Source organism: Xiphophorus couchianus, chromosome 13 (genome assembly GCF_001444195.1).
Source record: "Xiphophorus couchianus chromosome 13, X_couchianus-1.0, whole genome shotgun sequence".
Classification (NCBI taxonomy): domain Eukaryota; kingdom Metazoa; phylum Chordata; class Actinopteri; order Cyprinodontiformes; family Poeciliidae; genus Xiphophorus; species Xiphophorus couchianus.
The window spans coordinates 17,269,284-17,281,849 of NC_040240.1; the positions used below are offsets into that span (position 1 = coordinate 17,269,284).

At 37.8% G+C, this 12,566-nt stretch overlaps 1 protein-coding gene across 1 annotated transcript in view; it reads left to right on the plus strand.

Annotated features, from left to right (window-relative positions):
* The first annotated feature begins 6,704 nt into the window (after positions 1 to 6,704).
* Positions 6,705 to 12,566, plus strand: part of LOC114156140 (TGF-beta receptor type-2-like) — a 31,179-nt gene continuing 25,317 nt past the window's right edge. Inside the window, exon 1 of the mRNA XM_028036397.1 lies at positions 6,705 to 6,987. Within this exon, the coding sequence (XP_027892198.1) occupies positions 6,912 to 6,987 (76 nt within the window). The 5' untranslated portion in view covers positions 6,705 to 6,911. The remainder of the gene's footprint in view (positions 6,988 to 12,566) is intronic.

Sequence of the window (12,566 nt, forward strand, 5' to 3'; positions counted from 1 at the left end):
TGAACTTATGCTCCGTTTAAAACCTTGGATTTGTGACCATTTTCAAAATGATGGTGGAAGTTTCTTATCTTTATCTTGGTACGCTTACAGCTAAAGACACATTTTTGCCTCCTATATCAATAAACTCTATAGACGTACAATGAGTGCGGTCTATGTTGCAGCATTTGATTAGATGTTTGCTTTTTCTTGCGGTGGAATCGCTCTACAAACAACCTTGGCACAGTTCTGAGCATCTATTTATATTCTTTCTGAGAACAATAGCCATTAGTTGTGATATCAAAGGTTGCGGTCTGTGAAGTTTTGAGGGCGAATCCTGCTTTCCCTTAATGTCTCCAACTAATCCAAGCAGACGAGTGATGGGGAAAAAAGATAGAAAGGCTGTTGTGGCACTAAGATACTGTACCAGTTTATTAAAAGGGGATGTGTGCGTGTATGTGTGTGTGTTTGTAGTAGTGTTAGTGTGCTGGGTGTTTGCCCAGCAGTGGACACAAAGTTAATTCTATGAAATGCTGAAGTCATACATTAGGAATTTGTGGCAGGCTGCAACAACATTCAAAGTAAGATGTTATTCATCACTACTCTGTTTATCATATTTGAGGAAATTATAGCATTTCTGTGGCTTTGTGGCTTTAAGACGAAGGTTACATGCACGCAATGCTGAGATACATTTCACACATGTTTGAGTGCTGTAAAATGTCATCTTCTAGATGTCTTTCGGTCCACAGTTTAACAGCTTTCACAGCATGAATTCCAATAAACGGAGTCACTTTTGGTATATTACAAAGCAGCGTGTAGAATGTCAGCATGTATGTCATTCAAAACGGTTATAAAATGAACAAAGAAGCTTGGTTGGCTCAGAAAAACTGAGAGATTTTGCTAGCAACAGCAGGGAGTACAGATTTATTATGACAGAATTAATCCCTTCACCAGGATTCAGTCAGATTCTGTAACAGATAGAAACAAAATATGATCTGATGGGTTAAGTCAATGAAAAGTGTTTTTATCTTTAGGAAAATATGTTGATCAACACAATTCGGGTGAGACAAACTGCTAGATTGAAAATACCAATGACATGATAATGCAGTCTTTCAAAGTTCATTTTTTTCCCAAAAAAACACTTTATGTAAGTTCTGAGGCATCATTTATATGGGCATGTTATTTTTATTTTTTATTAAAAAAATTTAACGTAAATGTTTGTAACCGTTTGTGCCCCACATTGCAGGGAAATGGAATTTTAGGGAAGCCAAACACACATTTGTGAAATTCCTTATGTATTAGCTAAACCTCTAATCTGACCTACAACCCCAGATGCATAACCTGCATCATATTTGACAACAACACTGACAGGTGACATGTTAATGGTTGTGCTTCACCTGTTCAAAGTTGTGCTTACTGTTAACCAGGTGAGGAGGGTTTGTGTGCATGTCCCATCATACTCCATGTTTAAAATTTGGGTTGTTATTAGAGTACCTGGGTGAAACCGTTTCTGAAAACGATCCCATGTGGATTCAGGCGCTTTTGAAAACGTTATCCTGTTTTAGAAAAAAACGTTCCCACCTGGATGGGTCCTGACGAAATTTATAACGCACAACAGGAATGTCAGTAGAATAAAAATCTGTAAAAGTTACAAGCTACCTTTTTAAACATCACTGTCATCTGGACACGTCAGTTTTTACTCGTACGAAGTTTTAAAAAACAATGCCTCCAAATTTTATTAAAAAATTGCGTCAAGCCATCTGGATAAGAATGAGTACAGAACGTCTTGAACGACCTCCAAGGTTTCTTTTTTCAGTTTTTAAATTTTATATGTAATAATGAACACTTCAAGTTTGGTAAAACCATCATTTCAACATGTCATAAATAGACACTTCATGTTTGATCAATTTTTGGTCGTTATTTGATTTACCCAGTATGATGACAAAATCTATAACAAAAGTGTTAAATCATTGCTGTCACCTTTTAAAGGGTGGAAATATTAAGTCAATTAAGGAACAAAATAGATATGCTTTATATATATATACCTCTGACCACATCATGTTAATGTCTGGTTAAAAACCATTACCATAATGGCTAAATAACTTCACACTATTTACTGATAATTTGGGTTTGTTTATCACAAACGTCATCTTGCCTAAGTTTTCTAGATTCAAATGGGAGGACTTCTGTCTGAACATTTTTTTAAATTAATGTTTTTTAAGTTAGTTTTACCTGCCAAAAACATCAGTTTGTCTAATAAATAAAAACACAATGTAACATTAGATTTTTTTCTCTTGTGATTCTTATAACCAATTTCTAAAATATGTTAAATATGTCTCTTTTCTAAATTCTGTCATAACCACTCAGCTCTGAATTCAGTTTATGCTGTGACTGAATAGAGGCAGGCAGGCAGCTCACATCCTTCCAGAGATCTGCAGTGTAAAGGTCTCAAAAGATTTACACATCCTGACAGAGCCAATTACTGCTGCAGAAGCAACACCAGATGAGATGTGCTCTGCTCAGTTTCCGCTCTACTCCTCTCCCAGCTTGATTTCGCCTTTCAGTTTCCACACTGTTGTTTTGTGCTGTCTTGACTCATCTTTAGTCCTTAGACGACCCTGAAAGCCGTGCACTACACCGTGTCTTGAACAGTTTGACTCTAACACTGTGAGAGCTAACTTAAGCTCTCTGGGGCAGAAGTAAGTTTTGAAGGATTGTGGAGGCACATCCTGAGGCAGGTTCACTTTTCAGATTGACATATTAGAGGAGAAGCATCAGTGAGGGCAAAGTCGGGCCTGCAACAACACAAAAAAGCAACTATATTTATGTGATACAAGCACACACCTTACAGGAACAAGAGCATTATGTCTTGAAACACCACTGATTGTCTTGTTTTTAAGATACAACATGCCAAGCAGAACTCTGAAATCAGCATTTATATTATTGGGGTTTGATTGGATACATTTTTTGAAAACCTAAGATATAAGACTAATAAGATTTGAGAGGAAAAATTTCAGTAGATGCTTTCCATCCTTTTATACGAATAAGGATGACTTTTACTGGGATAGCAGGATTTGTAGGAGGCTTCTGTGGGGTAATTATCAGCAGTCAGTATATTATCTACAGCAGGCCATATTCAGCTGTCAATTATAATCTGTTTCAGATTATAGTTTTGTAAACACAAGCTCACCTGTGCAGCTTGCTTTGTCATTTAGTGTAAAATACAATTTGATCTGATGAGTTCTCAGGCTTATTTGGCTCTCTAAACATCACCACCATTATCACTGTAGTGCATAAAGAATATACATTACGTATTATGTATCAGCCTCGCTTCTGTGGCTACAATGTAGCTTACCACCATCAGTGTGTCTAAAGAAATCCACCATCTCCGGACTAGATAAATCACTACACAAGTTCAGGCCCTTTACAGGTAATCCCCTGAAGGTTCATTAAACATGGCTGAACTCCTTCTTCTTCTTTTTGTCTGGCTGTTATTATAACGCTGTTATCTATAATCCTCAAATTGCAGTTCTCTACATCAAGTGTTTCATTCTTTCTTCACATGGCCTCAGTCCATGCGTCAAATCGGGTGATTGAGATGTGTCTATACCATGTGCAACATGTTATGACCTGAAAGGGGGTTCATATTTTCTCAGGCCACAGTAAAAGTTGCAGGACTGCAGTTTGAGATCCCTGAACCAGACGGAGTGAGGATGGTTCTAAAACTACCCAGCGATGGTATAGAAAATTTATAAGTGTAAAAATTAGGAATGTAATAACTAAATTTGAACCATTTCATGGATGCATGCATGTAGAACATGAGTGCGTGTTGAGAAGCCAAGTCGATTGAATATAGATTCATCTGTTTGTATAAAAATGTATATGTTCAGATGAAAGCTACCATGTGAGTGAACTCTTGATTTGCCTTCATCTGCTGCTATTTTTGTGCAGCAGGAGGAATTTGTTGCTGCTGTTCTTCTTGCTGTCTGTAAATAAAGCTGCTGCAATGTGGGAAAAGTAATTTGCTTTTCACTGCAGCTTAGCTCAGTTGTCAAAGTCACACTCGAACAAACAGGCCACTAAACGTCACTGGCTCTCGACAGAGTGCTGTATCCAAAGACATTAGTGGAAAGTTGAGTGGAAGGAAAACTTTTAGTAGAAAATGGTGCACAAGCTACAGAAACAGCAATGAAAAAGGTGAAGCAAAGTCCATTCAAGAAACTGGGGAGGAGATTATCTGGATTATGAAAAATAGAAAGTCAGATGAAGTCGTCTTGAGGCTCTAAAAATAGAGCAACCGTGTCAAATTTAATAACTAACAATTAATGTCACCGAGTGGGAGGGCTGGACGAGTGATGTCTGTTAGCATCATTAAAATACCATAAATCATCTATTTGCCGTCAGTGTTATCTGAAGGCATGCGTCCAGAGATTTGTTTTAAGGGTCACTCTGTTTGTTGTCCAACTTGACCAAAGCAGTACACAGGAACACAAGGCGCCTGCTTTGAGCATATTACCGCTCAGGATGTTTATCTGGTTCTTGTTTATCTGTGTTTGCGCAGTACTGTAAGAAATAAGTAGCTCAAAGGCACAAAACTCTGTGAAGCTTGTGTAGGAGGGGGAAGCTGAAAGTAAAAGAAAATGGCACGTGGACTAAAATAAGCCTCCCAGGGTATGCTGGGGTTTCCTGCTCAATTGAAGCAGATAAAGCTATAAAGTCAGGTATGTATTTATACAGAAGTTTTGTTTGAATGTTGTGGTCATTGAGCAGGATGTTGAAACTCTCACATGTGCTGAGGTCTGTGACCTGTTTTGGCCTTAAAATGCTTTTGGATCTCCACCTTGTGGCTTGACGTCCACCTTGCAGTACCTAATGGCTGCACATGCCTAAAACAGACACCTAGACATAAACACGACTTTCCACACCCGCTGACTGAGAGCCAAGAATGACGGAAGACAAAATAACGGAGACCAGTAAAGTGTTTCCTTTCAGAAAAGTCTTTTAAATATAGTTTTACAAATAAAAGTATGCACAAGTATGCTAACAAGAGCTCCTCTTTTGTTTAGGCAACATGATTTTTTTTTTTTTGCTGCATGTATGTTAAAATGTTACGTACAAAAGTTTAAAAGTTACCCAACAGCTGATGATAGAGGACATTAAGGGAGCAGTCACGTTTTTTCCAAAGAATCATAAGCCTTTTGGGGTCACAGGGTCAGAGCTCCAGCCTGACGTCACTTCTCAAGCATGCAGAGCGAAAACATCCCAGAGAAGAGCTGCAGCAGATGAATAATTTCTGAGTGTTCTGGGGCGCTAAACTCCTCTCTGTGTCCTCAACTAAAATAACAAAAGTAAATGAGAATTAGACAGTTCCTTATGTGGGCCTTGAAGGAAACAGGAGCATTTCCAGAGGAGCATGCCAGCATAAGTGTGTCGTTTCAATTTGTGGTGTGGACAATAGTAGGCTGAGCTGACCTAGAGTACGTACGTACTCCAAGTCAGCAGGATTCCTTGCTTTTTTACTTGTCTCATTCCCTTTCATAACTACATATTTAAACTTTTGCTTGTCTGTTTAATCCTTGTAACTATGCACCAAACAAACAATTTTTGATGCACATTTTTGAGATGTCTCGGGGCGCACTGATCCACTTTTTTCACTACCGATACCTACACAGATATCTGAGGTTTAGTATCGGCCGATACCAATCCGAAATAAAAGTGCAGAATTGACTTAAAACTTTTTATACTTTTATTTTTAACTATAATGGGAAGTAGTTTGCAAGATGTTCAGTTGTATGACCAAACTGACTTATACAGACTGCATATTAGTTTATTCAGTGGTTTGCACGAGCAGTACAGAGACTCTTCCACCACATTTACTTGACATGGCTAAAGTTAGCATTGTATTTGTATTCATCAGTAGTTTTTTATATGAATAATATGGCTTTCTGCACAGGGCACCACAAGGGAAAAAAGTAATATTGCACCCAGAATAGTTTTTTCTAATGTTTAGCTGGAAGTTAAGTTCAGTGGCAGATAAAGCTCATGCTGGCTGGAGTTGATACAATATTAAAGGGCTGCTTTATTTTATTTTAACAAGTTTAACATGTATTGAACTATTTATAATTCAAGTCTCAACATTTTCAGTGTCTGTGGGGTGACCGAAGGGAGGGTTGCCCTTTAGTTTAGGGCAAACTAAAGGGAAATTTCACAGTTTCATTCGGGGAGATTTGGGCTGCGGTTCTATTTGAAAGTCTGTTTTGTGTGGATACACTTTAATTGCCTTATTTCCACTGATTACAGATTCTTTAAAGCACCGTTTGAATTCTGATATCCATTTTTTTTTTATAGACTTGCCATCCAAAATAAACTGCCGTTTGAACCTTATGTCACAAAACTAAGTGTATCTCTTTCCTTATGTAACTTTGGGCCGACCCTGTTACAGGGTTTAAAAAGTGACCATTTCACTAGATATGACACCTAAATGAAAATATGAGTTTTCTTAAGTAAATCTGTTTGTATATACGTGTGTAGCCCAGAAGTGAAGTCTCTAATTAAGCAAGTATGGAGCGTGTAATTTTCAAGCCTTTGCTCTACTGGCTCTGAGCTTCTTAATGACATGCTTCAAAACTCTGTGAGCCACAGAAGCACGATTGAGAAGAACAAGAAGAAGAAGAGAGAAAGAAAGAGAGAGAGAGCGAGAAGAAAAAAAACCTGTCCAGCCCCTCTGAAGATTTCCTGTCTCAGGAAAGGCGCACATACTGTGAGTCATATAGGGCAAGTCCTGCCTGGTGTTTACGCTGCTTCTACACCGAGCTGTGAAGTCGCGTTTTGTGGAGGAGCAACAGGCGGCTGGATCCCAGAGAAACTCGGATATTTAACTCTTCTGTCCAGGCTCAATTAATGAAAAAGAAAGGGGGCGTGTGGTCCGGTTCTACATGGAGCTGCTTCGGTTTTCCGTTTTCTGCTGCGGAGCGGTCCTGTTCGGTATTGTGCTTCTGCCGGTGGAGACGAGTGAGTTAAACTTATTAAAACTTGCTAAAGGGGCGAGTTGACTCAAAGTTTCAACAAAGAACTTCCTTATTTTAAAAGAAAGGTTCTTTCTTTTAAAAGACTTTTATTAAAACAGTGTAAATTGAGTCGGAGAAACTAAACTAAACACAAAAGTAGAGTAATTCGGACATGTATTGTCTGATCTCAAATCTATCATCGACTTTTAGAAACTAATCAAATGTTTGAGTTCCTTAAGATGTTGTCTCATTTTATGTGAAAAATGGTTTAATGTCTTACGAAGATATGACTGGCTTTATTTTACGAGACAAAAGTAGTTTTAAGGAGCACGTTTGGTTTGACAGTTTGATCGGTGGTTTCGAAAGTTGCGGTCTTGAGAGCCTCCGAATAATCAAAGTAAATACCAGAAATAATAGTGGCAATTGATAAGTGTGACCTAAATAGATAAAAATCAAGACAATGAAAGGTCGGTTGATATCGGTTGGTACCGTTTTAGAGTATTTAAATCCTTTAGCAGTGGCGTCCACAAAGGTGGGTTTGAGGAGACTATGCTGCAGCCCCCTTATGCACTCAGTGGACCGTATATCACCACAGCTGCTAGTGAATTGCACTAAATCCCCCTAAAAACCAGCATAACTGCCTTTTTAAATAATAATAACCGCACAATATACCTCATAAACCATCTTAGCACTACACCAGAAGCTAATATCTACAGTCTTCCTTATGCTCTGGGGTGTAAACAACAGTCAATAGTCTGTCAAGTAGTATTGTATCTGTGTATTTCAGTTTCCTAAGCTGTATTTCTTTCAAATATTTTAGATATTTTATGCACACACACACACACACAAAAATAAATCTGCAAGTAGTGAAAGTTTCTGTGAATACTCTGGAGTTATGCTCCACAGAAAAATCTAAAAATGATCTGTGAAAACTTGGGGGTCCTCTGTGGTTTGTTTTATAGCTATGGATCGCAGACAGGTTTAGATGAGTCGCAACTACAGTCCAGAATGAAATATTCACACTGTGATACCAATAAATTTCCACTATCATGACATTTAGGCAAACTTTTAAAGTAAAAATGTGTAAGTTATGCTGTCACTTTTTTTTTTTTTACAAAACGTGACCATTATTCCAGCTAATAATATTATTATTAGTCATAACAATATTATCAATAGGCTAATATGCCTTGTCTGTCCATTGTATTTATATTGGGAAATATTTGCAAACAGTTGAATTGTCTTTATTATAATCAATGTAAAAGTGTAGTAACCCTCTTTCAGCCAGCTGACTGGCAGTGGGAAGCATCAAGTGTGGGAGTGTTTTCCTGTGTTCCTATGCATCCTAAGGTGGAAAACACTCTGCTCAGTCTAGCACTTAAGCAAAATGTCTTTAAGCAATGGGACAGTTATGACAAAATGTTTTGGTTTACTGTGATTTGTCTAGTTGCAACATTTATAAACTTATTTATGCTAATTTCTTTTCTTGTCTTATTTTGGGTAACAATAATGAATGAACTCTCACCCACCGTGAAGTCCAGTATGTTGCATTCAGTATCAATGTTATTGTTCCTCGATACAACTGCACCAACATAGATATTTCTTGCAGTTTTGAATGGCATCCATAATAATAATGTGAACTTTTAGCAATGTATTTTTTCTTTTGATTTTCAAAAAGCAAATAGTGTATTTTTCAGTTCAAAATGTACTACAAGAAGAAAAACAGCCCTGGAATGCTCCTTCAATCTTTTCTAGTTTTGTAGACATTTTTTTTTTTTAAAAAAAGGCAAAATGTAACATGAGGGGAAACAGACTCTCTTTGTTTGGCTGAAAGATGAGCTGAAATTGTGTCCCACTTTTGAACTTTCTGAACTTTCAAATTTCTAAGTTAGATAAATCAACAAATAGGTCCTTAAAATTATCGTTTTCAAATGGGAAAGAAGCAGGTGTCCCACAAAAGCTAAACTTTCATTTAAAAAAAACGTTGTATTTCTCAAATTAAACTCTTTATGCCCTTCTGATTATTTGTATCTCTAAATCAGAAATATGCAACCTCCTTCAGCAAAAACATTCATGCAGTGGTCAGAACATCTTTTTTGGTTTGCGAAATTTGTTGTTATCTTTTATTACAAACAGTACTTATCACTGAGAACATCCATTATCCGATTTTCCAACTTAACCCTGAAACAAGGTTAAGTTTGATGTTATTCCCAGATTGCCACGTTCAGAGATCAGTAGAGCGCAGCTTCAGAAGCCATGAGAGTTTGGTCCTGGTTCACTGCTCTTCACTACATCACAGTCAATTTGATTGTGTTTGTCTTGGAAATAATCAGAAGTTATTTTAAGCCCAACTAAAGGAAACCCAAGTACCACATTCTGAGAACAGCAACCCTACTGAAAAAAAAACTGTATACATAGTTTAAATTTTACTAATCATACTTTAAGTATGTTTAAAGATGATTTCACTTAATAAAGTTTTGCTATAACAGTCTAACAAGCAGAAATAATTGTCAAACATCTGAACCTGTCTTAAATGCTTCAAAATAAGTTGTTATAAGTTACACAAAGTATAATATTTTACTTCTTTCTTCTAATAATCAGACTCTTAGCAAATGAGGCCACATGTACTTCAAAATTCTGTGTAGTATTTTCTAAAGAGCAGCTTCTGATTAGGTTGTATGTACTGTATGTGCGTACATCAAAAATAGATTTCATTATCAGTTTTGGTCATTTGGACAAGATCTAAATGTGCTAATCCAAATATCAAAATGTGGGGTATGTAACTTTTACCAAAAAAAAAAAGGTTTTTTTACATTATTGTCAAAACTGTCACCTTGTCGTGACAGTATATTATGAGATAGATAATCTGTGAACTCATCCACTTCCTCCCAGTGCTACTACTGCCATCTCTCAGTCAAAAACAACCAATCAGAGCCAGGAGGAGTGTCTTAGCGGCGAAACAGCATACCATTTCAAGAAAGACATTTATCTGTCATCAACAGTGACCATGCTAACTAGCCTGAGCGGTCAGAACGGGCTCCGTGTTTGGTAAACCAGCTGTGAGCAGCACATACACGAGTATGATTGACAGCTCTAAGATTTCCCTCTAGCTCTGACTAGCCATTTCTTATTGATTTATGTAGTTAACACTGGAAGAAGACAGAGGAACTATTTTTTTTTCACAGATTATTATTATTATATACTGTCATGACATAGTGACAGTTTTCACAAATGTGTAAAAAAAGGTGATTTTTATAAAAGTTACATACTCCGGCTCTTGTGCTGGCTACAGCCCTCTGCTTGATAGATCATCCACTATGGCAGGTGGCTTTAGGAGTCTGCTCCCAAGCTCACATTTGCTATATAATTTTCAAGACCAAGGTGAAATTCTCTTTACTCATCACGTCCCAAATTACCTAACGTCCTAACATACCAAAGTTCACACTACCTAACCACATGCTAGGTTCCTCAACTACACCTAAGTGTTACGCCAAGTGAAATATTTGTGGAGCCTTTCTACTCCTCCTTATTGTTCTGTCTTATCTTTGACCAAGTCACCCTGCTGCCAGGAAGTTTTACCTTCATCTGTCTCAGACTCAGTCCCAGCGGCACCAAGTAGCTCTGGCTGCTACTAATCCCCTTTCCCCCCACTACTCTGCAATTATATGCAGCCCTGGGTGACAATTACCACCATTCATCCCTTCCACAACCCGCCTCCTGGGTTAAAATGACATGCTCTTTGAGAGGAGCTACTCTAATGATATAATTACTTGAGCTCAGCCACCTTCCTACTACTCAGGAATGGGCTTTCATCCCCCCGTCCCTCGTTTTCGTTGCTGATCCACTTCAAAAAAACACCTCTCGAGCCCACGGGGCAGAAATTTAAATTGCTAAGTCATTTAGTTTAGTCTGGAGTTCAAGTGATGCTTTTTGACTTTGGGAGTTTGTTCAGCAGAGATGAGCTCAGAAATGTCTCTCTGCAATTTCCTGAGACAGAGTTTTTGTAAAACAAGATGTCAGGATGAATTTCAGTGCAAACTTTCCTGCTCTTCCCTTTTAGGTTTTTTTTTTTGCAGAAGCTGTGCTCTTTTACCATAAGCCCACCTTCCAGCGTGGCTAAGCTGACACAGAGAGATTTTTGTACCACGTTTCAGAGGCATATTCTGAAATCGGTGTGAAGACGTTTGGCTGCCAAAAAGCATGTTTTCGCTTACACTTCCCAGGCTGAAAAACATCTGACTCTGTTGGTCACATGATCAGCCATGTATGCTTTGCAACCTTCACACGATGCTCTTAAAAATCTGCAAGTAGATGGAAACAAACCTACTTATTTTCAGTATGGCTGCGCATCAAATTCATTGGTTCATGAGCAGATAGTTTCCTGTACACAGAGTCAGGAAACAGCTGAAGTGTGGTTATGTGAATTTCCTGAATTTCAGAGCAGTCACACGCTGCAGATTTCTGCTTTTTAAATTGTCTTTCGGTTCGTCTTACTTCCCAGCATAGGCAGTAGGAAGTAATAGCTTCTCTGCATGGTTTGTTTTCTCACTAACTGCCCTTTAACCTGTAACCTCGTAGTGCTAAGTCTTCCCGCCCCTTAAACAATTTTCTTACATTTGTAATGTTCAAACCCCATATTTCGATGTGTCGTATTTTTGATGGTATGAAATGAAGTGCAGTTGTGTGTAATTTGGAAAGAAGATAATGCCTTGTTTCAATTTTTATTTACAAATAAAGTGAAGTGTTGCAGTATTTATATTGTGGCCCCCTGAGTCAATACCTCATTTAGACAGTACAGTAACTTCAATGAGTCTTTGCAGCTGTAGTTGCAGCTGCAAGTACAGCTGCAAAGACTCTTTTGCTGTTTGTTTCCATCAGCTTTGCTCAACTAGAAACTGAAATTTTTGCCTAATCTTGTTTGCAAAATTGCTCAGTTTTCAAGCGTTACCATCACTTCTCAAAGAGCGCTGGCTCTTTTTTTTTTTTTTAGCATTCTTCTCATATCAGAAGATGATAGTGTAGCCCAATCTCAAGTATTTTTCAACAGATTTTCTTCCAGTGTTGCACTGTATTTAGCCTCATCCATATTCAAATCAGCTCTGACAAGCTTCCTCATTTTTTCTGTAGAAAACCACTCCCCCAGCTGCCACCAACTTGTTTCACAATGACATTGTTGTACTCCCTGACGTGTGTTGTGTTGGTTTAGTTTTTCTCTACTCATCGAATTTTGACTTCTTCAGAATCAGCTTCATTGGCCGATTTGTGCGCCCAAACAATTAATTTGACTATGGTTTCATTTGTACAATCACAGTGTACAGACATGAAGTATAAATATATAAACTTACATATGAATTATACATAGAAAATATTAATGGAAACACATATACAATGTGAATGTACAGCTAATGTTTATATGTATTAATAGTGCAAATATGTCTATTTTTGCACAGGAGAGTAGCTGTAAGGTTTCTGTTTAATGTGTTCATTAGAGAAACAGCCTGGGGGAAGAAACGGTTTCTGTGGTGGCTGGTTTTAGCAAATAATCCTCTGTAGTAGCATGAAGGTGAAGGTTAAAGTCTAAGCAGT